We start from the raw sequence: 26,888 nt of genomic DNA on the forward strand, positions 1-26,888 counted from the left end.
TAATTACTAGCATAAACATAAGGCTAAATGAACATTTCTAAGAAGAATAGCAAGCACACTATGCATAATAAAATCTGATTCTGAACTTCAATGGCTACTTCACTGTCTATCATCATCCATACAGTGGTTGGAACTGAAAATGGCCAAAATCTTTTAATACTTAATCCAGCAGAGGTGGACTTTTAATTTCAATTCTGGTTCTGACTTACTCTGAGATCCTAGGAAAGATGCTTATCTATGGCTTAGTGTTTACTGCTTATTAAATAAGGAGAAAAAAGAGGACTAAAGTAATGTCCACAGAGGGGAGACTGTTAAATAGGCACGTAATGCAAGGTGAGTATTATAATTAGTAAGTACTTACTTGTACATCATCTTATAAGCCATAAAGCCAGTCATTAGCACTTAAGACTCTTGAGACAATTCACTAGGCATGGTTTAAAACCAAAGAGGTCGAAAATGTGAACCTGATTCCCAGAAGCCTTCAGTCCAGCTGAAGGGATGGGATGCACATACTAAAATTTGTTGATTACTAAACTGACCATCAGTCAACTTTGCAGTTTGACTGACATAGACATAAACAGTTGATATAATTGCTCTATTCATCTTGAGGTGGTGATGTCATTTCTGTTATATGTTAATCAAAACTATAAATAAGGCAAGGCAAGGCAAGAACACGGTGTGATTTTAAATGCACTATGTAATATTGCGTTCTGACACCAACTGAGTGTTCCACAATTCAATTAAATTCTGATACTAACTAACTGGCGCTAGCATCAGATCCCACAAGTTAAAGGGTAGGGTGCGCAATAAGATTGCCCTTGTATCAAATGCAAGCTGCAAGTGGTCCCCGGGCTTCCTGCACTTCTGTGTGACTTGGCTACAAATTCGGAAGGTCACACAACCCTCCTTCAGCTTTGCTAATACAGTAGAACAACTCACAGAACTCAGGAAAGCACTACATGTAACGGTTACCGTTTTGTTATAAAGGATACAAATGAAAAGCCAGATGAAGAAGTACATAGCACAAGGTCTGGAAGAGTGCCGAGTGTAGGAGTTTCTGTCTCTATGGAGTCGGGGTGCACCGCCATCGCAGTATGTCAACGTGTTCACCAACCAGGATGCACCCCAAGCCTGGGTGTACTGCGTTTTTTATGGCTATTTCATTAGATAGGCATGATGGATTAAATCACTGGCCATGTGATTAAATTCAATCTCCAGCTGCCCTCCCCTCCCCAGAGGTCAGGGGATGAGGCTGAAGGTTCCAGCCTTCTAAGCACTTAGTTGGTTCTCCTCCACATTTCATTAGCATAAACTCAAGTATGGTCCAAAGGGGTTCATTATGTGTATCATAACACATTCCCATCACTCAAGAAATTCCAAGGGTTTTTGACGTTCTGTGCCAGCAACAGGGACAATTTAGGAGTGCTATGTGGATGATAGAGACAGTAGGTGTTGCAGAAGCTCATGAGAGGAGAGACTCCTCCAGTAGGGGAGCTGGAGTGATCAAGGTCAACTACATGAATGGGGTGAGACATGAATTAGCCACTAGAGTATGGCTAGCATTTGATGAACAGAGATGTAAGTGTAAAACTTGAGTAAAAAAACAAAAGTAAAACATAAAAGCAAGAAAGTACAAAGGATAGTGAAGCAATGAAGAGCAAACCAGTTAGACCAAAGCAGAGTTATGATGGGGTATAGTGAAAGTTAAAGTCCATTGTAAGCACTCCTGTATACCCAAGGCTCTTTTAATCAAGAAATTCAATCATGTATTTTCAGAAAAAAATTCTAATTATTAATATGGACAAAGAAAACTACTATCAGATTGCCTATATTTGGCCTCAAAATTTAATAGCCTAGTATTTTCTAAACCAAACCAAAACGAAACAAACAAAGCAAAACGAAAAAACCCAACAACACCCGGAACAATGACAGCAACAAAACTTCAGAATGGCACTGGAGTTGGTTAGATACTGAACACTCTTTGAATAAGTGATTTGGACAAAGTATGTCAAAGGAATATAAACAATATTTCAAATTGCTGTTACTGGCTCTGGAAACCAAAATAACGTGCCTTGGGCTCAGCTGTCCTCTTGGATATATAAACAAAACAGACTCTGCACTTTGTTTCTTTTCTGGCCAAGAGAAATTAGGCTCCCATGGCTTCAGACAGCTGTCATGCATTTCCCTGACTGCTGCCACACGAGTGTTAGGCTCTGCGGATCATTACCAACACCAACATCTGGCTCTGCCTGCCTGCTTTCAAACAGAGCTTAATTTTTTTTCCAAGTTTCCAGAAACAGGAAATACCATGTGTACTTCAGTGGAATTTGGGATTAAATATTTCTAAAACCAACTGCTGTTTTTACAAGACATCTTGGAGTGATGGTTTCCTTTATGGCTTTTTCCTTTGCAAATTCTTCTCTCTATATAAATTGCTGTGAAATCTCCAAGGTCCTCTGCCTTCCCATCAGGCTACATGATTGTGTTTTTATTCATTCCCCGAAGAATATGTTTGAGACTCCACTAAGGGTCTGACCACCAACCACACCAGTAACATCTCAAATTTCAGGAATTTTTGTCGCCTGTTCAGAACAGTAGTAGGTTTGACCATTGCCAAGTGTGTGGAAACTTTGGGGAGCCCTCACTCTCACTAGCATTCACTAGTATTAACCACCGTTTGTCCCTAGAAGGGGTTCTTTTGGGGGATGGGCAGGGAAGGGAAAAGAGTTTAGCAGAAACTGGATCCCCCTTCTACATGGGGAAGTAGGAATCGGTAAATGGCTGACTCAGAGATTAATAACAGCTACTACCATTATCCTCATTTTCAAGTTAAGGAACCTTATGTAGACTGAGGAAGAAAGCCATGTAAACAGTCCATATTCCTGCATTTCTACATGAACTTCTGGCTCAAGGAGAAAACCACAGCATGCTGAATCTCCTCTTCTTGTCATCTTTTATCCTCTGTAGCAAGAGACAGCCTCTACTCCAGGGAGAGTGTGAGTCTGAGAGCAGAAAAGTGTGTTTGCTGAAGAAGTATTGAGAGAGTGGGAATGGAGGAAGAAAATGTACAGTAGGGCTAGAAATGACAGACATGCATTAGCCGCTAAAGGCGTTCACATCTTTCTGACTTTGGACACTGTGGAAGTAAAACTCTTGCTCATTTTATACATCTTCCTTTCTCAATCTTGAATTTTTATTTGTTGACTAATAAATGATTTTTACGAATGAGACACAGTTTTCTCTGATGCCTACTTAAAATAGAAGTTTGTAAGAACTATATTCTATGGAAGGGATGCTTGGGTGGCTCAGCAGTTTAGGCATCTGACTCTTGATTTCACTTCAGGTCATGATCTCACGGTTCATGAGTTTGAGCCCCACATGAGGCTCTGCACTGACAGTGTGGAGCCTGCCTGGGACTCTCCCTCTCTCTCTCTCTCTCTCTCTCTCTCCTCTGTCTCTCTCCCTCTCTCTGCCCTCCCCCCACTGCCCGCCTCTCAAAATAAATTAAACTTAAAAAAAAGGAATTATATTCTATGGAGGTAACAAAGGCGGAAGAATTAAAAAGCAAGCCTAAGAAATCTCTGAAATGATGAGAATCCACATTAGTTTTACAGCCACAAATCTTGAGTGAAGATGTCAGGATAGAAATTAAGGAAAGTGTAAGGTCGGAGTGACAAGGTGGTGGGAATATCCATTCTTTAATCTGTAATGTAAAGACATTTCCTGAAGGCACTGCTTTCACTTTTGTTAGGTACCTTCTCTCTTCCCACCATCATTTCTTTCTCCCGGTAGAAAGATCTACATATGTCAAGTCCTAAGCCCCGTGTTTTCCTCTGCAGTACAGCGTGAGGCCACAGAGTAACATTAGCAGGCTTTGTCTTGATCTCCCCTGAAATCCTTTTCCACACGATTCCCCTGTTCTCAGAAGAGCCCTGAAGTCACTCTTAAGTCTTCTGTCAGAAAAGGAAAGCACTCCATTAAAATCTACAGTTAATCACTGCTTACATTAAAACGATACAGGGGACATGAGGAGACATTTAGCTAAAGATTTCAACTCTAGGGGAGAAGAAAAGCTGATACTAACAACTAGCATTTACTCAGAACCTACTATGTGCTTGAAGCCACGTTAGGTGATTGTGGTTGGCAGCCATGTGATTTCGGTGGACAGAAGGACACGAGGGCAGCGGGAGCCAGATGATTCTGTGTGGTTCCGAGTGTGCACGTGGCTTCTCCGCCAGCTACCTTCTTCTGCTAGTGGGCAACGTGGTTGGGAGGGTGGTGCAGGCAATTCTTAGCGATTCCAATTGAATGTACATTCCTTCAGCAGTTCTTTAAAGCATTAACCTATTGGTATCTATTTACAAGGGGTTCATAATCTATTCATCTCTGATCATTCTTTCCTGAGGTTTAAGTCAAACGTGGGGCCCTTAAGAACTTGAAGTAAAGGCGAAAGCACTAAGCTCCAGGCACAGTTTCAACCCTATTTCTCTCCTTGGTCACAAGGTCACACACTTCTCCCAACTTTATCTCAGATGCTGCTAATCCACTCTTCACCAGACTCTGCTCCTCAGTCACTAAAGGCCACAGCCAGTCTCCCTCTTCAGTTTCCAAATTCCATCTTCTCCAGCCCCAATCCCTACTCTTACCATTAGGCCAGAATTCTCACCCAGAACTTATTTCCTTTCAGGATTAGGGTGACAGTGAACCCTATATTAACGTACTTGTGGGTTTAAAAACCATTTTGGAGCTAGACTGAAAATACAGATCATTTATTACATTGACTGCTCTAAGTTCTTTTTTTTTTAAGTTTATTTATTTATTTTGGGAGAGAGGAGAGAGCATGCTCACATGGGAAAGGTAGAGAGAGAGGCTCTGCTGTGTCAACAAGGAGCCGATGTGGGGCTTGAACTCACAACAGTGAGATCATGACCTGAGCTGAAACAAGAATCAGACGCTTAACTGACTGGGCCACCCAGGCACCCCAAATTGACTGCTCTAAGTTCTAAACAAATTCTTTAAAACAAACAATTTAGAAGTAAAAATTCAGGCACTTGGTAAATTTCCTGAGTTAGAGCAAGAGGCATTGAGCTTTCCAATAGTTTTCCAAAGTTTCCCAGGAGAAAAAGACAGAATGCTAATCTTCCTATCCCCACTTCCTCCCCCTGAACACTCCACCAGGGATTCAGTGATGGTTTCCAGTGAAGTTCCTAGCAGCTGCATGTGTTCAAACAAAGCAAACTGTAATAAGCCGTGTCCAACAAATCAAGCACAACTTGTATGAATTTTTACGGCAACCTTAAGTTTTTGCCTAGTGAAATCCAATCCTATGTTCCCGCTTGGGTCTCAGCTTCGCCAGTCACCTTGGATTCCCCACAGTTCTCTTATCTGGACTACAAGTAGGAAGTAGGCAGAGGCTGGAAGATTTTCATGTCAAAGTATCCCTTTGAGCGGATGGATGAGGGTATCTAATGAACACATATGGAGAATTTGGGTGCCCACACTTCTCAGTTAGGTGACAAGCCTGTGATTCTTAGCCAAAAGAGTTTAATAAAAATCTCTTCCGGGTACAGCTTCTTGAATGAGCAGAGAATACGTTTGCTGGTATTGCTAGTGTCTATATAATTGAAATCCTCTCTGTTGGGACTTTTAAAGGCATTGAATGAAGAAATTCTCACCCAAAGAGCAGATTTTGCTGACCCGTAAGGAATGTAAACCTCCGAGGGGGAAAAAAAATGTAGCTGCTATTCCTGCCAGCCACCACTACCCGCTAATGAGAAGCAAATTCTAAGTTCAGACACGGTCAATATTAAGCCAGTCAATATTAAGCCAATATTACACATTTCATGTGTTTTATACCAATTATAGTGGCTCAAAATACAATGGCAGTAGGACATACCAATTAACTTTTTATATAATTAAATCCTGGATCTCTTAAATCAATATACAAATGAATTCATACACTACACAGAAAAATATTTTTATTGGAGTTTCTGACACCTAAAAAAATAGGATGACAGCTCTGGTTTCTTCTAAAAGTCTCAAGATGACTAGTATATTACCTCTGTTATTTTTAAAATATATTTAAAGTATTTTCTTATTAAAAACGGAACTAACAAAATTCCACAACTAGCTCCTTCATTTACAGAGAATTCTCTTTTAACCAGCCATTCATTTATTATTTCCTAATCACACAGAAGAATAGCTCTAAGGAAAAGTTACATCGAAAGCAAAGATAAAGGCGGGTAGGATTCCAAGGCAAACCTCTGCATTGAGAGACTGTGTGGGAGTATCAATTCCACAACTTCATGCAGATTGGGAATATAGTCTATAGCATTTACCACTAGCCCAAGAATCATTCCTCACACTTCTGGTTCGGTATCAAGGGGTGGCTTTGAAATACACTGGGTTCTAATTTAATGATGGTAAATCTTGGTTTGAAAAATCTGGAAATGAAAAATAGTCTTCAGTATGTCATTTGGTGAGAGGAGAGCAGAGGAAAAGGACAGAGGCTAGAGACTGGCTCTTGCCTGGATTTTATCTGTATCACTTTACTTCTTTGGGCCTGGATAACATGAAGATGGTAATTACACTTGTCACCAGAAAACAAGAGTGTTGCTCTTTGAACTTCTTGGCGAAGCCGACATTATGTAAGCGCAATGTCCCAGGACTGGGATGCTCTTAGAACAACAGCTTGCATTACAATTTGTAGAGCTGCAAAACTGGAGTGAAGACACAAAATGCATTTTTTCTCTACAAAAAAAAAAAAAAAAAATGAAACCCTTTCTAACTCAAAACTTAGGCACAGTCTTTAAAGGATGTTGAACAATAAACACAGAAACCATTTTCTTTGTAAGACTGGAATCACTGTTTTCCTTAGAATTACAGAAGCCACATCCAACATTTAGATCTGTGTCTAGTTCAAGTTCTACTGCTTGTGCGAGTCAACTAATGTCCAGAGCATCCTTTTTTATCTGTAAAATGTAAAATGGGCCTATTATCTTTTTTTTATCCAACTTACAAGAGCATTGTGAGATTTCAATGAGGTAATACATGTGACATGCCATATATTCATAAGCTCTTGAACACCTGAGTTTCATACGGTGCTATGAGGCCAGAGGCCAAGCCAGATCCCTGGACCTTCTTTTCCAAGGTGCCTTCCCATGCTCCAGGGTGAACCTAAGATTTGTTTCCTCCTACGTACCCTTTCCTCTGCAATGTGCAATGGTACAGGCCATCTAAACTCCCTTATTCCAGCCCTTGCATTCTAATGAGCCTTCTTCTTCAGCCAACTTGAAGCTCACTTTAATGATATGTGTCAAGAATACAGAATGTGTTGTGTGTTTCATATGATTTATATATATTTCCTACTAAGTAAAGTAATGTATAATACTTGTAGAAGATTTGGACTAGTCAGAGAAAGCACCATTTAGGCTTGGACTTGAACTTGCAGTCAGATGTTCTGAGTTCTAGACCTGGCTTGACTCTTCTCAGTGCAAAAGTGTATGCTCAACTCCAGGTTGCTGGTCCAACATTGTGAAGTTTGGTCCAAACAACCCCCATTATCAGACTTATCTGAGTGCTCCTTACCGCTGGAATTAGCAGAGCCCCAGACGTTGTACCACATGAATAGGGCCTGGGAATGTGCACTGCATTAAAAAAACAAACACCCCCCCCCCCCCAAAAAAAAAAGCCCAACAAAACAAAAACTACTCTGGTGATTCTCACACAGCCCAACGTTTCAGAAGCTCTGCTCCAAAATTCTACACTACGGTTTGAGTGGCAAAGAGAAGATGGTCTGATCCTGTAGCACTGGCATCATCTGGGAACTTGTTAGAAATGAAGAATCTTCCCTTAGCGCCCAGGCCTACTGAATCAGAAACCTGCATTTTAGCAAAATCCTCAGAAGAAGAAAAAAGATTCTGACACACATTAAAGGCTTGAAAACCTCTGCTGTACCTCGGTATCATCTGGAAAGCTTTACAACCTACTGATACCTGCGCCCAAGGATTTCTCCTGTACTTAATCTGGTTTCTGGGGGTGCGGTCTGGGCAAAGAGCTCTTACAAGCCTCCCAAGTTATTTTAAGGCACAGCCAGGTAGAGGACCAATTTACCCTAAATGGCAGTCCTTTATGATTAGGCTATAACCTGAGTTAAACTGGCTTTTCTGGCCTTGCCCAGCGCCCTAAGGACCGCTTAGAGTAAACAGTGGTTTTTAAGGGACAATGGACTCTGGAGACAAGTTCAACCACCCAGCTTCAGGTTTACAAACCCCGAGGCGGGAGACTTCCTGTACCTTCCCGCGAGGGAGCAGGGCGCTATGCCCGGGTCCGCCCCGGGGGCCCCCACCCCGGCCCCGCCCAGCTCGCCCCCTCCCCGCCCCTCCCTCCCCCGTGACGTGCCGCAGCGGGCCGGGATCATGCGCACTCGCGCCCCGCGCCCCGCACGGCTGCTCCGCCTCGGCGCTTGTCATTCTCCGCGGCGCGGCGGCGAGTGCGGACTGCGGTGCACGCCCGCTAGCTCCCCCGCCGGCGCACCCGCGATGTGACCGACCGCCTGGGAGCGGGCTGGCGGTTCTGCGGGCGACAGCGCCTCGGCTCTTCCCTTGCCGCGTTCCTTGTTGAGTCGCCATTCCCTTGGAGCCGGCGACACGCACCAGGGGCTCGGAGCGCCGCACTTCGGGGTCGGTGGCATCTGCAGCTCTCGGGTCCGCGCGGCCGGGTGCATCCTCGGTCGCCGTTGCCGCCGCCGCCGGACGGTGCGCCCTGGCGAGTGCCCGACCCCGGGCACGGCGGAGCTAGGCGGCTGGTGCAGAGCGACAGCGCCTATCTTTGCACCCGCCGCTGTCGCCCGGGCAGTGAGAGGCCAGCGGGGTTGCGCGCTGCGCAGCTCGGTCCCCCTGGAAGGCTCCCTGTCTCCTGCGTCCCAGTAAGTTGACTGTAGTTTCTGAAGTTGGAGGGAGCCTGGGAAGGGGAGGTGCGTTTTTATTATCTTCTTGTGGGAAGCTTGGGGTGGCCCCTCTTGTTAGTAGCAGGGCTACATCTCGGCGAGTTCAGGGTGCGAAGAAACGGACGCTGCACGCGGGGAGAGGCAGTCCAGGGCGGGCTGGCTGCAGCCTCTGATTAATGTGCCACTTGGAAATGTGCTGTGAGAGGACAGGTGCTCCGAGGGCATTTCGCCTGCTGCTGATTGCACATTCCGAGCTCCTAGACTATATGTTTGGGGGTGGGGGCTGTGCGGGTAGGGTCTTGTTACCTCTATCCTAAGTCCTCCGGAGAGTGACTTCTGTAATATTCCTGGATGAGATAGGTCTTTGGGGATGGGAGCTAAGCCATTCCTTCCCAGCCCTTCGGGCTTCCCGCGCATCCCACTTTACTCTTCCCCTAGGCAGAAGTTGCCAACGTTTCCCTAAATCGAAGCCCAGTCCTTTAGGGAAAAAGCTACTTTAAGTCAATAGAGCGTTTTGTGCCATAAGGCAAATAAAATGAGAAATCCGTTCATTGTATGTGATTTCATTCACTTGAAGAATGTGGGCAAGTCTCAAAGAAATAGGATTCAGATGATGACACTTGGGTTTCACCCTGACTGTCCTGCGCCTCCTTATATAAGCCTCCCGGCGGGATACCTGTGTCTGCAGTGGCTGCAGCTGTGGCTCTCCATTCCATTTGTTTAAGGTCCAGCTTGAACAGTATTTAATGAAAATGCTGACATGATAGAGCGTCCTGTAGTCTGAAACAGTGCACTCTTCAAATTGGAGTGTCTTCTCCTAATAGGTAGCATGAGAGGAAAAACCCAGTATATTTTTCAAGGCAGCTTCAGGAATTAGACACATAAATCATGTTTTAAAATAGCATGCATTGTGCAGAGAGCTTGCAGAAGACCCTTTCTGAACACATCCCCTTTGTTTTAGAAAAAGTGGAAATTGTTCGTCCCAGACATTTGTTGAGTCTGAAAGTTAAGTGTACTGATGGGCTTAATTATCTTAATAAATAAAGAGCATAATTTATAGGTAGCTGCCCTGTCCTACTTTGAAGGCTAGAATTCTATAACCTTTCTTTTTCATCTGTCCCCTAGCGATTCCTTTTAAGCAAAGCAATAGATTATGATCACTGATGTTTAATATTTGAGTTGATTAAATTTGTAAAAGGAATACTTTGAAATACATACGGTACTGCTATGACTGTTAAGACTGAACATTATAAACGAGGAGAATTTTCAGACTATTTGGCGTCATAGTCATTAGTCATGTATATATTTATACATATATGTATATATATGTATAATTTGGACTTGTAATAAATGTTTAAACCAAAACTCAGGAGTGTGTTTTCATGTAAGATTTATTTAGGTAATCTTTAGAAAGAGGAGTGCATTTATTTATGGTATTCCAACACATAGAACAAGATGAGCTACTTTTAGGCACTTCATTTAAAAACATCATAGGTTTTTAAAGAATTCTAGGAAAATACAAAAATGTTATTTCAAAAGTTAGAAAGCTAGTCATCACGTTGTGGTTTGTGACAGCATCCATTGCTTATGTCTAGAATAGAATACATCCAAGCATGGAATGTCAAATTGACTCACCCCCATCGACGCTATTGGATTATAGTTAGGAGGGTACACTAGGCAGCTGAGCTGCTGGCTTTTGGAACATGTGTTTGAATCTGAGCAAATTACCTAAACTCTGTGTCTCAGTGTCTTTATCTCCTCTTATGAGCAGGATTGAATAAGTCCATAATGTTGGCATATTAAACTGATAAAATTATCATTGCTCTGAAAGGAAATGCATCATTGGGTACCGGGGACATTGAATGGCTACTGATGGAGGTTACCAGAAGCAGGTCACACGTATAACAGGAGAGAGGGTATAAACGTTTATTAAACACCTTCTAGTGATGCAGACCAGCTGCATTTATCGTCTCCCTCAATTCCTCACTGAGGTGGTTGGTTTCCTCTCCACCTGGGAGATGAGGAAACTAAAGCTCAGCGAGATCAAATCAGAGTTGGGATTTTAACCCACGGGTCTGTTTCTTTCAAATCATGTCCTTTTTGACCCTGCTGCCTCAACTTGCAAAGTGAGGCATCTTTCCTCCTTCAATCCTCATAATAATAAAATAGGGGCATTATTATCTTCAGTTTACAGATGAGGAAGTTCACGTTAAGCATTAAAGTATGCAAAGTGCTTAACAGCACTCACAACATAGTTCTCCAAGACTGGGAGCTATTATTATGACCATAATTATTGTTAAATAACTTGCTTAGCCTAGCACAAGGTAGATGTGCCAGCAGGTGAAGTATGTTTTCTCCTCCACTTTCAAGTGGATTCCATTGCTTTTTACTTCCTCATTCATATATTCAGAGAATCAAGGGGGTGGGGGGATGGTGTAATGTTACAGTTCATGCTGGAGGAAGGTGCTCTCTGTTTTGTTTCCTGCCTGCAGATGTGGCTACAGGGATCCACTTAGCCTGGTAAACCACCACAAGCAGCTGTCATGTATCCACAAAGAGCACCATACCTGAGCATGAATGCATTCCCAGCTGAGGAACAGCCATGGGGCAGAGAGACCGTGGGTGGCAGAGGTGGGGGAGGCAGGGAGAGGATTGTACTTTGCCGCACATTTTACTATATATTCAGAAATGGAACTTATTTGTTACATCAGATAAGCATGCTTCTTCTAGGCCTTAATACTAGTGTCACTGGAAGTAGTTTCAGGGGGTCCTTTGTGAGCAGTAATTTGTTAAAAGTCTACTCCAGAGCCTGTTGAATTCACCTGACTTCAGAGGTTGGAAATGATTGAGAGGCCACTTTGTGAGTGTGTGTGTATGTGTGTGTGTGTGTGTGTGTGTGTGTACACGCGTGTGGCTTTCTTAGGTTATCATCCCGATACTACATAGTGTTCTAGCTCGTGGTAAATATTCTCTTTTCTAAATATTAAGATCTAATTGCCATATAAGGCACATGAGCAACAGACTGCAATAACCTCTTAGCTAACGTTTTCTGCCACTGAAAGTACTTCAAGGCAGATGTTCTAAGTTGGCTTTCTTTTTTTTTAAATCAAAACTGTACAGCATGGTGACTACAGTTAATAATACCATATGTGTATTTGAAAGTTGCTGAGAGAGTAGATCTCAAAAGGTCTCATCACAGGGGCACCTGGGTGGCTCAGTCGGTTAAGCATCTGACTCTTGATTTGAGCTCAGGTCATGATCTTATAGTTCGTGAGATTGGCCCCCACATCAGGCTCCAAGCTGACAGTGTGGAGCCTGCTTGGGATTCTTTCTCTCCCTCTCTCTCAAAATAAATAAACTTTAAAAAATAGCACTTTAAAAAAAAGTTCTCATCGCAAGAAAACTTTGTGTCATGATAGATGCTAAGTAGACCTATTGTGGTCATTTTGCAATATGTACGTATATCAAATCATTATGGTGTATGCCTGGAACTGATATAATTTTATGTGTCAATTATATCTCAGAACTTTCTGGGAATGAGCTTTCAGGAGAGGGCCTCAGTATGCCTAGGCACAATCCCACAGACAGTGTGCCAAAAAGAGCCCTTGCTGATTTGAAATCTTTGATATATCTTCTACTTCAATTTTAACCCCTCTTGTCAGAGTACAGATATTCCCTTTTACCCCATCAATATTTACATTTCAGATGCTCCTCTTTTCTGGGTTATTCTGTAGTAAAAGTTGTCCTTGACCACTTTTGTGACTTAAGCTAGTTCCATAATTTAGTTTTAACTCATTCTTTAGAATTTACATAGTTCTGTTTTATTTCTTGTCTGTGTCAACTATTGATTGGCTTATCTGTGACCCCCTCTATATCTCCAAATAACTTCTCTGACACCAGCTTTCTCTTGCTGTCAGAAGATCTATGTACAGGAAATACACGCTGATTTCAATATGGATAAAGCAAATGAAGATCATTTACTCTCCCTGGTCATATCTACTATTTTGAATTATTTTGTCTTCTGGCTTGGAGAGTTAGGAGCTGATTCTGTTTCTAGAGCTCTTGCTTCATACATCCATGTATATTGGAGTTTCATACATCCATGAGAGATGTCTCATCCATGAGATGAGACAAGTTTATGGTCATATAAGCAAGCAGTTTGCATTCAACATGGCAGAAACAATCCCTCAAGGCTGGGGCATTGCTGAATTTGAGGACAAGGCGTGGGGATGAGGGGAGACGGTTTTGAGAATGATTTATCTGCCACATCTGTAGTCCTTATTGGTCATGCCTTCTGGATAAGAATTGGAGTGAATAGATTATACAGAGCACTTACCATGTGCCAGCTGCCATGCTAAGAACTTTACATACAGAATTTACTTTAAACCTCGTAGTGACCTTATGTGGTAGTTACTTTATTATCCTGTTTTTCAAAAGTGGAAACTGAGGCCTAGAAAGGTCAGGGCACCTGTCCAGGGTCACATTAGTGAGCTATGGAGCCAAGAATGGAGCCCACGGCTGTCCAATGAGGCCTGGGTTCCTTACAGCACATTCCTCATCCAATTTTGGAGCCTTTATGACAGTTCAGCTGTGCTGCCGAGGTGTCCAATATTGTGCTTCTCAAAATAATCCCATATATCTCGCTTGGTCCCCACAGTGAACCTGGGATGGAGCTGAAGGGATGGTGGGAAGGCTCATTGCCCACCTTCTTGCCCATGGCCAGCAGCTGGCATTGACTGCACAAATAGTGTTGTCTCTCTTGTCTTTGTGGAGGAAGAGCGTAAGCTTAGTTCATGCAACAAGCTCGAAAAAGAAGATCACATGTTAGCATTGTGAAATAGGAAGCATAAAGCCTTGAACCTCACAATAGAGAGGCATGTTAACTTTGTCTATGTTTGGGTCATATTCTTGATTGTGTCACTCTCATTGAAGAAAGGGGAAGTGTAGAGACCTGAGATTTTTCTCCGGTGATTAAAAAAAAAAGTTTAAGTAAAAACGTATCAGTTATTGGGGGCTCCTGGGAGGCGCAGTCAGTTAAACATCCAACTCTTGACTTTGGCTCACGTCATGATCTCACAGTTCGTGAGTTTGAGCCCTGCATCAGGCTCTGCGCTAACAGCGTGGAGCCTACTTGGGATTCTGTCTCTCCTTCTCTTTCTGCCCTTCCCCCGCTTGCTCTCTATCTCTGTCTCAAAATAAATAAAAATAACTTAGAAAAAAGTTTTTTAAATTATCAGTTATGAACATTACTACAGCAGTATCATACATTATTCATAATGAATCTATGGTTTATAAAGTAAATGAATGCATGTCTAACAAGGTTCCAGTGTGTTGTCTCAGAATTGGAACATTGCATCCAATCTTCTCTGCCTGCATTATAGTCTAATTTCAGTCCAAACACAGAGTACAAAGACAGGTTTTATAACCAACTTGTAATATTTTCAAAACCCTTCCTCTGAGCCCCACTTCCTCGATTTTTTTTCTAGATTTCACATTGGAGCCAACGTTTGTTCAATAAGTTCTTCATATCCCTTGGGTTTTGAGTTATTATTTTTGTTGTAACAGCATTTTGGCATACTGTGTTGGTGTTTCATCCACTCCCCCTCCTTGATTTTATAGGACTGTACAATTTTCCAACCTGTGAGTGACTAAAAGCTTATGAAAAATTCAATTTTCCAGATATAGACTTAATTGCAAAGGACAAGGGAAATCTGGCCTGACTGGAGGGCCTTTGCCTAAAATACAGAGCACTTGAAACCCTATGAACTTTATGGAATAGGGAAGTAAAAAAAAAAAAAAAAAGTTTTAAAATTGATCAGCAGCAGCTTTGTACCTTTCTTTACAATTTCATAGGACCCAGGCCCAGTCTCTGCATACCATGTCACATATTCATTTGCAAGTTATCAGCTTCTGATGATTTTGTAAAAGTACCCAAAGGTGTGACTAAATCAGTATTGTTACCATTTGTCGTTCCAGTCTTCAGAGGGTTCCCAGCGTTGCATATGTAAGCCTTTCTGTGGGTTTATTCTCTAAGTGACGTAGGGTGATCAGGTAAGTCTTTGGGCATCTGGTCTCACTTCATTTGTGATTCGATCATTGCTGTTAATGTCACTTGTGCTTGCTCTGGCCCTTCTGCTTGCTCTGGCCCTGCACCCATTCCTCTATCACTCCCATTACGGTTAAACATGCTGAAGCTATCTGGAAACTTTAATGGTTAAACATGCTGAAGCTATCTGGAAACTTTAATGTTGAGGCAGCTTATGCTATAAGTCAGAGACAATAAAACCACGCAACACAATGATTTTTTTTTAATTGAATAAAACCAACCTGTAACACAGTTGCTCACAAGAATACTATAGTCTCTGCATTCAGCATTCGGGAATTGCAACCACTGTGGCCTTAGTATTTTTTTCTCTGACGCCTTCTAAGGAGAGCTGTGAACCTCTAATTCACACATAATCAATCACTAGCAGCATGGCAGTATTTGCATCCGATGGAGTTGGAGTGATATTTATTCATCTATGCATTCACCGAACATATATTGATATGATACCAGGCATGTTGTGGGATGTTGAAACCTCAAACGTACAAAGAATCCTCGCGCTGCCCTCAAGAATCTCACTAGAAGGGAGGGGAAAAGATGCAGTTGGAACCAGTGCGTAAAAGATGCTGGGCTCTGTCGGGGGTACCTGACCCTAAGGGGATGGCTTTCCTGGAGGAAGTAGGGTGGATCTGAGCCTGGAAGGCAAGTCAGAGCAGGCCGGGCAGCTGAGGATGGGAGTGGGCCGACAGAAATCACTCTGAGCAGAGGGACCAGAGAGCACAGTGCAAGTACCAAAGAGGGCAGGCTGTGTGTCTGTAGAGCAGCTGGTAGTTCCACATGGCTGGTCCACATGGAGGGCAGTGCACAAGGCTGGAGGTGGAGAGCAGAGGCTGGGGCTGGTTCAGGAAGGGTCTTGGGGGCCATATTTGGTCCAGATGAGTGGGAGCACTTTAGGTTGTTCCTGCAGAACGATTACTCTGGGTGTTCTGTAGAGAATGAATGGGATGTGGGGCAGAAAGAGGAGCCCTGTAAAAATAAATAAATAAATAAATAAACAAACAAACAAACAAATAAATAAAAATTGTTGGCTCAATGAACCCTAGTGAGGTTCTGAGGTCTGAACTCAGACCCATAAGAGTGGGGAGAGGGAGAGAGGGGAAGAAGCCGGGAGGGAGTGGTGACTCTGAGGATGACTCCCAGGTCTCTGGCTTGGGTGATTGAGTGGACAGAGGTGCCATTGGTCATGATCGTGAACCCAGAGGACGGTGCAGTTTGCAGGGGAAGCTGACAGATTTATCTGTGGATTTATGTAATGTGAGGCACCAGAGGGACATCCGGGGCTTGAGATTCAGTGGGCCGTTGTACTGGCTTGGGGTTCTGGAATTCAAGACTGAGGCCGAGCTGAAGACGTAAGTTTGCAGATCTTCTGTGTGTTTGACGCTGTTACTGAGGTAGTGATCTGCCTGGGAGCACTTGTGGAGTGGGAAAGAAAGATGAGGGCCAAGGTGGCAGGCCGAAGAAAAGGAGAAGGGCTAGTGAGATGAAGTGAGAGAAGTTTTTGACAAGTGCTTGGACACAAAGTGGCAGGAGCCAGAGGCAAAGCAAAATCAGGTGCCTGATGGAATGGGAGCCAGGTAACAACAGGAGTGAAAGAGAAAGAAAAGGCAGCAAGCAGACGGGCAGGTCTGCCTCTTAAGTTGCTTGTATCTACACAGATGATGGTGGTGCATTCTCATAGAGCTTTCTGTCCCCGTCCATAAACATTAAGGCCTGCCGTCTGGAAAGTGGGTGGGGATAAGGGTAAAGAAAAAAGGAAATCCTGAAAAAACATGCCCCTGGATCTGAAGCTGCGTAGAGGATAAATTTGCCATTTCTTATTTTTCATTTCCATTCATCTGTCTCCTTTCTTGACAGCAGGATGAGGGCACATTGGGAAAGTGGGAAGGACGGAAGAGTCATTTTCTCAGTGGATAAAGTGCCTGGTTCTTCCAACAGGCATGTCTCGTTGTATCCATGAATGAGCATGCTGGAAGGAAAAGTGAGAAATGGCATATTATTTGACAGTTTGCAGACACTAAGCTTTGATCATGGCCATAGCATCTTTAGAGGGTTTGGACCTTTGAACAAGTCCTTTTATAGTTATCAATGAATCATTTGGCTCATTGGTCTATTTGAGATCTAGTGAGTGTAGTTTCCTGTAATTTCCACTTGTCATAAAAACAGGCCTCATTATATTATAGACAACCTAGAATATTTGGGCATGATGGAAATAATGACCATGTATTTTAGTTGAGATCATATATTTTAGTCGTCACCCATTTTGGCTTTGATTTTGACCTACAGGCAGAATTACTCCCATTAGAGAGACGAGACAACTGAGATGCAGGGTTCAGACAACGGTGTGGAGATAACACAGCCGATAAATGGTAGAACTCTGTAGGGCCTAACCTGAGGCATCTGACTTCACATTGTTGCTTCTGGCCATCCCACCACATTGCCTGTGTCTCCGTGAATAGCTACTAAAGAAAAATGAGAGGGTGGAACATTTAAGAGATTGTTTTCATTAGTCTACTTAAAGCACCAGCAGTAGGAACTGTGTTTGCAAACTGTGTTTGCAGTCTGTGTTTGATGGGCCACGGGTTATTTATGTAAATGTATGTAAGTAAGTTAGACTGGGTGAAAAAAATCTTTCTTCACAAAATGAGCATCTTTTTCTTTCATTATCTTAAAAGCATAAAAAAAAAAAAAAAGCATCTGAGGGGCGCCTGGGTGGCTCAGTCGGTTAAGCATCCGACTTCGGCTCAGGTCATGATCTCGCGGTCCGTGAGTTTGAGCCCCGCGTCAGGCTCTGTGCTGACAGCTTAGAGCCTGGAGCCTGGTTCAGATTCTGTGTCTCCCTCTCTCTCTGACTCTCCCCTGTTAGTGCTGTCTCTCCCTGTCTCAAAAACAAATAAACGTTAAAAAAAAAAAAAAAAAAGCATCTAAGTTATAAAATAAAAAAATTTAATATTTTAAACTGCAAAATTATTGTAATTAAACTTGGTATTTGTGATGCAATGGAAACTTGTTTTCAGTTGTTGCAATGGTTGTTGTATGTGAGAAGCATTCTGTGTGGGTGTGTGTGTGCATGTGAAACAAAAATCAGTCAAATTAGGTTTAAACTGTTGGTTTTCTCTTTATGATATTAATCTTGTGTATTCCAAATACATTAAATGATGTAGCTAGCTTTATCTTGGCCAAAGCTGCTATAATTATGTTACCCATTTAAGGTTAAGTAGTAAAACATTTGTCTTGAGCATTTCACACTTGAGCAGTGTAGAATGATGCAGGATAAATCTAAAGGGTTTATTTTAGTTTTACAGCTTCTCTTTTGGCTCCTGATATTCTAAAATTGTGATTTACCTAATTTTGCTACATTAAATCAGATATTAGCTATTAATAAACAGGAATGTTAGAATCATGCAAACATGGAATTTTGTGACTGAAAAGTTTATGATGCTGTGTTTTTTTTATTTCACCAAAAAATATCTATGAACCTTGCTAAATGGCAATTTCCAGATGAAAGCAATTTCTAGCAAGTAGCAAAATGCTGGTACCAGTGCTTATCCTTAAGTCTCAATTTCAAGCTTCACGGCACCAATTTTACATTTTAGCTTCCGTAGGAAAAGTTGAATCCAAAGGGGCTTATGCTTTTGTGACGTTTCATGGTTTGGTCGTTTGTTATTGGTGTTTATTTTGAAAAACAACCATACATTTATAAATTTTAAAAAGTTTTATAAAAACGTTAGGCAACTATCTTAATTCTAGTAATTACCATTACCCTTGGTGTATTATAGTGGCCTTGGTCCAGGGTCATTGAGAAATTATGGTAGAGGCATATGAAAACTTAGAGAATAATACAAAGTAATATGGTATTTTATATATGATTTTATTGCGTTTTATATTTATAATAATATGTGAAGAAACTCAAGTAAAATGAAAATTAATTTGGCCATTTCATGCCTCATGTGTCCCAATTTCATCCAAATGCAAATATGATAATCCAGGGCACAGAGTTAGTATTCTGTTGAGTTGATTTGATTAAGCTACGTTTCCTACTAATCTTTCCCTGAGTATATATTTTAATTTTTTTTTTTTTTTTAGTGTTTATTTATTTTTGAGAGAGAGAGAGAGAGACAGAGTGTAAGCAGGGAAGGGGCAGAGAGAGAGGGAGACACAGAATCTGAAGCAGGCTCCAGGCTCTGAGCTGTAGCACAGAGCCCGATGCAGGGCTTGAACCTATAAGCTGTGAGATCATGACCTGAGCCAAAGTTAGATGCTTAACTGAGTGAGCCACCCAGGCGCCCCATCTATGAGTATATATATTTTAATGTTATGTACTAGGAATTTTCATTTGCTAAAAAGAACAATTTTTTTCCTCCTCCTGAATTTTGTTCAGATATTTTTATGCTAGTGTATACTTGACATGATAGAACATGTCTAAATTAGTAATCTAATTTGAATTCCATATTTATGTGTACAGTCAGGGCTTGATTGTATAGAGAGTTTTTGCATATTGTATATATTCTTTCTCTTATTGGATTTAGGAATTACATGTTTAATATTCAGAGTCCTAAACCTGGTTACATTTACCAATAGGCAGAGAGAAAAACATAAACATTGTTACAAACAGAATTTAAAAGATATACTGCCTTTTTAAATGTTAGGAATTGACATGTAACTGTCTACCGTAGCTTATATGTAACAGATTGAAAATGAAAAAGTGGCTGAAAACTAGGATTGTCATATATAGTACCCAAATTGTTGGTATTGAGTAGAGAAACGTACTCCTTTGTTTTTCTAAGTAAAAACTAAAGATGCTTTCAAGCAAAGTATGAATCTTCATAAATATTCAAACATATTTGGATGATGTTAAGAATATTTTCCTTTCGCTTCATTATGTAATAGTCACTTTGCCCAGAATGTGTGGCTTGAACTTTAACATCAGTGTGAAATGCTCAGTATCTCCAATGTAGAATTAAAACTAAAAACTTTGGAGTCTCATCGAAAACATACAGTATGGATAACAGGTTTTTAGGCCTTGTGGTGGAATATTTGGAACAGGATTACTAAACACTATCATTGTTGAGAAAAATAAAACACTGAAGTATTAAACTTAACACTTAATTTAATTTCTGTCACCACAGTTTTTAACCTTTCTCACTAGCCGAGTGATTTGCTAATAGTGGCATGTCCAGGACCTGAGTTATTATATTATAGATCTTTGCTTTTAATAAATATTCAATAGCATTTTCAAAATTGTTCTCCTAGATACAATTCCTAATAACCAGCCCGGTGCTGGTAATAAACATGCTTCTTTTATACTGTTTTATAGCCACGGGCCATTTGGGATTTGGACCCTTCTCTTATGTATCTTCACAGCTCTGCATATCCTGAAAACTGTCAGCCTTGGATTAGAATAAGCCTTTTCCATCTCCACAGTTATAAGAAGCATAAAGAGCATTTTCTCCTTTTTTTCTCCCTATAATATGCCAAAACCTATGGTCAGAAAATTATCATTTCCTAGTCATACGCTTTTTCTTTATCAGGGTTCTTGCTAGCTTCAGAAAATGATAACGCAAAAGGCATTGTTGATGTCTTACACTCTTTCTAGTTAGAGCTGTGGTTCTCAACGACGGGTGACGTTGCCCTCCGTGGGACATTTGACGATGTCTGGAGACATTTTTGGTTGTCACAGCTGGGTAGAGTACTATGGGCATGTAGGGGCAGAAGCCAGTGTTGCCCTCATATATTCTGCAGTGCACAGAACAGCTCTCCTCAGAGAAAAATGATTTGATCCAAATGTCAATAATGCTGGAGTTGAGCAACTCTGATCTAGAAGGCAAGGCCTGTCTTTATATTGTTCAAGCAAACGGAAATGTGATAGATAGTCCTTGGGAGGAAATCCTTGCAATCAATATAATTGTTTGTTAAGCACCTAAAATAAAAGGTCCTGAAAGTACAGGACAAACCATGACATCGTCCCAGCCCTCAGGAGTTTACACTCTCTGTTTGTTTGTTGTTTTTAATTTTCTTTTAGGTTTATTTATTTATTTTGAGAGAGACAGGGGTGGGAGGTGGGAAAGAAGCGGGGGAGGGGAGAGAGAAGGAGAAGAGAATCCCAATCCCAAGTCGGCTCTGTGCTGTTTGCGTAGACTGACATGGGGTCCAGCTCACAAACCGTGCGATCATGACCTGAGCCGGAATCAAGAGTCGGACACTTAACTGACTTTGCCACCCAGGTGCCCCTACACTCTCTTTGGAGATGACTGGCAAATAAAATACTATTATTCAATGTGATATATGCTGTCATTAGAGGAATGTATGACATGTTAAAAATTAATTTTGATTTTATTTGCTAAATATAAGGGACTATCTGGAAGAAATTATGTTCTCTGGCTACATTTAAAATTAATCATTTGTGGGTGAAATTTCTGTTTTTCCCTTGATAATCAGGAATAGGTCGTTTATTACCTTCTTCTCTCTCCGTTTCAACTGGTATTAATTTGAAACATCAGGAAAGAAGAGGAGGTAGGGACATAAAAAGTGTTATTTTGGAAGTTTCGGATATTAGTTTTTTAACATCTTCATTGAGGTATAATTTACATGCCATAAAACTCTCCTGTTTTAAGTGTACAATTCACTGATTTTTAGTAAATGTGCAGAATTACGGAACAATCGTCACAGTCCAGTTTTAGGGCTTCGCCATCACTCCAAGTAGATCCCTTGTGCCTGTTTGTGGTCACCCCAGGCAACCACGGATCTTTCTGTCCCTTGCTCTTTTCTATCTCATTTTCTGTCTCTATAGATTTGCCTTTTAGCCAGTCTCTGGACATTTCATTTGGGATATTAATTTTTACAAGTAAAAATGTAGTTTAATATCTTTTTTAAGAACTTTATTTTTTTTTATTTTTTAATTTTTAAAATATTTATTTTTGACAGAGAGAGCACGTGCGCGTGGTGGGGAGGGGCAGAGAGAAAAGGAGACACAGACTCTGAAGGAGGCTCCGAGCTCTGAGCTGTCAGTATAGAGCCCAATGCAGGGCTTGAACCCATGAACTACAAGATCATGACCTGAGTTGAAGTAGGACGCTTAACCAGCTGAGCCACTGAGGGGCCCCTGATATCTTCTTTTTGAAGGTCATCACATTTATATTTTTCATATTATCCGTGCCGTACCCATGCTACAGTGGCAGGTGTGGGTATACTTCGTTATCAGAATTCTCAGACTAATCAGGTGAAAAATGTGGCAAAGGAGAAGATAAGCATGTGTATTTAATGCAGCATGTATGCTACATTAAAGAGTCCGTGGTATGCCTGATTTTCAGCTTTGTACAGTTTTGTTCCCTATGAATCTGTCTACTAAAATAATGTCATTGAAATCACTGATAAGCTGACAGAGGTCGGGTGAACATACCTGCACGATGTGGGGAAACTACAAAAGGATTAAATCCAGAGAACTCACTGGTCTGGACAGTTGTGTAGAGGTCAGCAATCCCGTTGGGGCCAAATACTTTACAGAATTCCGCTTTTAGAAAGGTAATACAGTTTATATACCGTATGCTATGTAATAGTCTCATTCGATCCGGGCAACAGTAGTTTCTATAACAAAGTGGATGAATGTTCACATTTAGGAGGACATAGAATGACCAGATAACTTGATGACAGTTCAAGTTGGAGTAAATTCATTTGGTACCAACATAACAAAGAAACCCTCTTTTCAGGAAATTTTGCATTTCGGAATTGTGGGAAAAGGTTTGTGAACTTGTCCCAGTGTATGCCAGGAGATTACATTCCAAATAATTGTTCCATCCTCTTTCCAGCTCCCATCCTCCTGTCCCCTCTGCCACATACACATTTCATGCAATTTAGCCCTGAGTGTACTTGTCTTTCTTTCACATCATTAGCTTCCCATCAGACTTGATAAAATGCCAAGTTAGCTGTTCAATTTTGGTGGACGAAGGCCAGGTATGGATGTGTTATGGCCGCCAGATCTACATTCTCTTGTGGTTTGTGGTTTCACCTCCCTGTTTTAGGCTTGGATTGTAGCCATGTTCATTTACTCCAGTCCCCCCCCCTCCCCCCCCCCCCCCCCCCGCCCAACCCCACTCCTGGGGTTAAGGGTCCCAGAAGATGAAGACAGTTTTATTAGGTCCAAAAGATGTCGTTGGAGAAGAATCCAAAGGGAACAATGGCAGCTATCATTCCCCAGACTCATGCTAAGTAACCGTCACACCCATTCCAAAATCTTGGGCAGTGAGACAAAAGATAAAGACATGAAGAAAGTAACGTGTTATTGAGTGGGTTCTCAGCTTGGAAGTAAGACACTAGTACAAAGTGAGATATTTCAGACTTGTTCCAATTTTTTAAAAATTCTCCATTATCTTAATATAATTTGCCTAAAGTTACTTAGTGAGTCTTGTTAGTTTTTTTTTTCACATGTATTTATTTTCCTATCTATTTATTTTACATAAATTTGATATCTGTGTTAATTTCCAGATTCCAATGGTGGTACTCAGAAAGTTGTAACTGTTTGGCCCTGGGGTTTCACTGATTTTCCATGGCACTTCTAAGTAGTGCCATGGAAATATTTCGATCAATGTGTAAAATTTACTCTTGTCGCATGTGAGTATGCATACTCCTATGGCAATGTTACTTAGGCAGAATATACCACAGATTGTGCAACCCACTAACCAGCAAGGGGAACCCAGTCTTTGTAAATCAGAGGAGAGAACAGAGTGGAGTGTTACAGTAGCATTGGGGGAAAACTGGATGCTTATAGGGCCATCCAAGAATTTTGCCTTTTGAGGACTCGAGAACATCATTAAGACGGTAATAAGTTCTTGAAGATCAATGTGAGCTAAAGGTCAGCTGAGTGAATAAGTTGGTAATTTTGAATGTTTGTGTAGGTATTCAGGAGCATGTTTTAGGGACTATATGGCTATTGTTACCTCTTTTTTAAAGTTCTTCGTTGTTTCAGAGTAATACCAAACTTTTTATCTGAAGGTGAACCATCAACATGAAAAGATGTTGAATCATTGACGCGTGATAGTGGAAGTACATACCTCGCCTTTCCTGTCTGCAGACCTCATTCTTGGTGTCTTGGTTTACACCCACCTCCTCCCCCAGCTGCAGCCTCCTTGCAAGTATCATTTTCTCTCCTATCTCCCAACTTTAAAGAGCTGAACTTGTCCTGCCTTGGTTTTGCACCTGTCTTTTCTTGCCAAGCATCTTCCTGAGTTTGCGAGCATTTCTTCTTCTTACCACATTTCCTGTTGTTAAAGAGCTGACAGCCCACAGGGGCCTCACCTTGTGGCTGCTGCATTCCCTTCGTCATTTAAGTATGCTCCCCTTCTGTGTTCTGGCGAAGCCTTTTCCCCTCTGTTGGGCCGGATCATCTGATCTGTCTCACCTTATCTTTCTCCTTTTTTGTCTCTAGCTACCTTCAGAGCAATGGTTCACCATACTGACTGCATAAGAGCGTTACCTGCAGAGGTGTAATACTTCATGATATCCAGGGCCTGCCCCCAGTAATTCTGATTAGTGTGCCCTGGGGGGGCCTTGACCTTGGTGGTTTTTGAAAGCCCCCCCCCACCCCCCCGGTATTGCAGCCATCATTGAGAACCACCTGTTCAGAGGGCATGATACTTGTTGGGGGCTGTAGGTATCAAGCCACTATGGAAGGAAGAACAAGAAAGTCTGAAAAAGGTTGGAGAAAGACTGAACAATGGCAACACTCCCTTGTCCCTTTTTTGCTTTCCGTTTCAGCTCAGAGGAATGGGTTTCTGTAAGTGCCACTGTACCTGCCCAGTGTGGACTGTGTTCCCAACTGTAAATCCCTGGCGGCCATGTGCCCCAGGCAGGCAAGAAACCATTTGAGGTGAAGTGTGTACTTATCTCCTCATGAGGCTGACCATAAGGGGCCTTATTTTCCTTTCGTAACCATGGCCTCCTGTCTTGCAACCGACCGTCTCCATTTTTCCTTTCCGTGACTCTCGGTAGACCAAAGTCATGTGCCCCCCTCCCTCATTGGTTGTTAGTTTGAAACTCATTGCCGTCAAGACACATACAGGATAACCAATTAAAGTTCCGAGGTGGAGATTTTCACTTCGCCTTTCCCTTGTGAGAAAGATGGGTGGCAGGGTCTTTGCTGGGAAACTATTGTATAGAATATAATTTTTTCTGAATTAAGGGTGAGGGGAGGCCACTACTAAAATTGAACTGGCATCTATTCATAGTTTTCTTTTATCCTTAGTATACCTGTGGGTCTCTGAAATTCTTCCTTAACACAATAAAGAATTCAGAAGTTGGGCAGAAATGCATTCAGATAGCCTTCTTTATAAAGCCTGTTCTCTAGACTTTCCGTGGTCGGAATGCCTGTCCATTTTCCAGAGAGCAGCACACAAGAGCCTTTGGATGGGCTCCATTGTTCCACAGTTTCTAAAGGGGCTGAGAACGGTTATAACATGAATAGATTTATAATACTGTCTGGAGCTGACTGTTTTGTTGTTAAGGGATATTTTGTTCCAAAAACAATACTTTTATTTTTATCAATAAGTAGGAAAATTTAAGTGAGGCGGTTTTGGTACTCATAAAAAGTATGCACAGCTCACTGTTTTAAGGACATCCATTGTGAAATTTATAGAAAATCTGGTTGTGCGAGGAAAAAAAAAATGCTTCACTTCACAAATAACCGTGAAGATACAGGAGCGATTTAAATGCTGGCTTTCTTTAATATAAGGGGGTCAGTTTACAGAAAACGTATTTAACACTTTCCCCTTAGCCACAGATCTTGTGCAAAGAAAGTACTGCCCCACAATCATCCTGTTGCATGATGAAAAATGGAACTTTTCTGTCTATCAGCCTGACACATACAGTGTGAGAACCTCACCACGGCTGGCAGCGGTATGGGCCAGTAATTCATTAACGTGTTCATCCATTCAGCATGTGTTTATTGAGTTCCTACTGTGCGCCAGGCACCATGAGAGGCAGGGCATATGGCAGCCAACAAGCTACCTCTTCTGACTTTATGGTGGGAACAGATAACTGCACAAAGAAGGGAATATTGGCAGGTATTAGGTCCTGGGCAGAGACGTAACATATACTTATGTTATTAGGAAGGACTGGGCAGTTGGGAGTGCCATTGTGAGGAGGTGACATTTAAGCTGAACTGTGAGCGAAGCAAGCAGGGCTGTCTGGAATTCAGAGACCAGCCCCCGGGCAGGCAGACTCAGGCCATCAGAAGAGATGGGGTTGGGGGTGGGGTGGGGAGGCTGGGTGCTCTGCAGCAGGGGGCAGCATGTCCAGGTGTGTATTTTAGGACAGTCACTGTGGGGCAGGACAGAAGGTGAATTGGAATCAGAGACAGGGATGGTGGGGCCCCGGGCTGGAACCCAGATCCCGGAACCAGGGTACCTACTGAGAACAAACAGGCAGCATGCCAGCTGGATGCTAAGAAGCCGATCTTGGGTTCCCCTTCTGTCCCCTGTCCAGACCCAGATTGAGCCTCATAGCCTGTCAAGGACATGAGCCTTAATTCACTTGTTAATATGCTTGTTAAAAATGCCCATTTCCAGACCCCATCCCTGTCTGGTGGTGTGTGGAGTGGGACCCATGATCTCATTAAGCTTCCAGGTGTCTGAGGCATGAAGTCTGTAGACCAATTTTTGAGAAATATTGTGTTTACGGACTGTGCTGTTACTTGCATATCCAATTTAATTCTCTCAACAGCCCTGTAAGAGAAGTGTGTTTTCCGTAGATTACAGATTAGGAAACAGGGTGAGTGTGATGAGGCATCTGGCCCAAGGTGTCACCACCGGGGCGTGTTATGACTGGTAAAGCAGTCTGCCCCTTTCTGCA

General features: G+C 42.0%; 1 protein-coding gene across 1 annotated transcript in view; it reads left to right on the plus strand.

Moving 5' to 3' along the window:
- Positions 1–1,427: 1,427 nt before the first annotated feature.
- The window catches only part of LOC123586636, a 106,357-nt gene continuing 80,896 nt past the window's right edge, over positions 1,428–26,888 (plus strand). Inside the window, exons 1-3 of the mRNA XM_045455839.1 lie at positions 1,428–1,578; positions 2,968–2,996; positions 8,519–8,926. Of these exons, the coding sequence (XP_045311795.1) occupies positions 1,428–1,578; positions 2,968–2,996; positions 8,519–8,926 (588 nt within the window). The remainder of the gene's footprint in view (positions 1,579–2,967; positions 2,997–8,518; positions 8,927–26,888) is intronic.

This window comes from Leopardus geoffroyi, chromosome C3 (genome assembly GCF_018350155.1).
Source record: "Leopardus geoffroyi isolate Oge1 chromosome C3, O.geoffroyi_Oge1_pat1.0, whole genome shotgun sequence".
Classification (NCBI taxonomy): domain Eukaryota; kingdom Metazoa; phylum Chordata; class Mammalia; order Carnivora; family Felidae; genus Leopardus; species Leopardus geoffroyi.